The sequence below is a fragment of the Buceros rhinoceros genome, unplaced genomic scaffold (genome assembly GCF_000710305.1).
Source record: "Buceros rhinoceros silvestris isolate BGI_N320 unplaced genomic scaffold, ASM71030v1 scaffold42828, whole genome shotgun sequence".
Lineage (NCBI taxonomy): Eukaryota > Metazoa > Chordata > Aves > Bucerotiformes > Bucerotidae > Buceros > Buceros rhinoceros.
In genome coordinates, this window is record NW_010425945.1 from 1 (window position 1) to 248 (window position 248).

Consider the following 248-nt stretch of genomic DNA (forward strand, 5'->3'; position numbering starts at 1 on the left):
CGCAGCATGAAGAGCCCGGCCGTGGTAGGCGTCCTCTGCACCGACTCGCAGGGCCTCAACCTGGGCTGTAAGTAACCGGACACGGCCTGCCTCACCGGAGACCCCGGCCTGGGGGACACCGGGCCCTGCCCGGGCTCTCTAGGGACTCCTGGGGGTAGGGGGCACCGGGCCCTCCCCTCCCGGTTATGGGGTGCCAGGCCTTGTCCTGCATGACACCCCCCCACCCCCGTGTTTTTAGCACACCCCGG

The 248-nt window shown here is 70.2% G+C and overlaps 1 protein-coding gene across 1 annotated transcript in view; it reads left to right on the top strand.

Annotated features, from left to right (window-relative positions):
- Nucleotides 1–6: 6 nt before the first annotated feature.
- The window catches only part of LAMTOR5 (late endosomal/lysosomal adaptor, MAPK and MTOR activator 5), a 1348-nt gene continuing 1106 nt past the window's right edge, over nt 7–248 (top strand). Inside the window, exon 1 of the mRNA XM_010141300.1 lies at nt 7–67. Within this exon, the coding sequence (XP_010139602.1) occupies nt 7–67 (61 nt within the window). The remainder of the gene's footprint in view (nt 68–248) is intronic.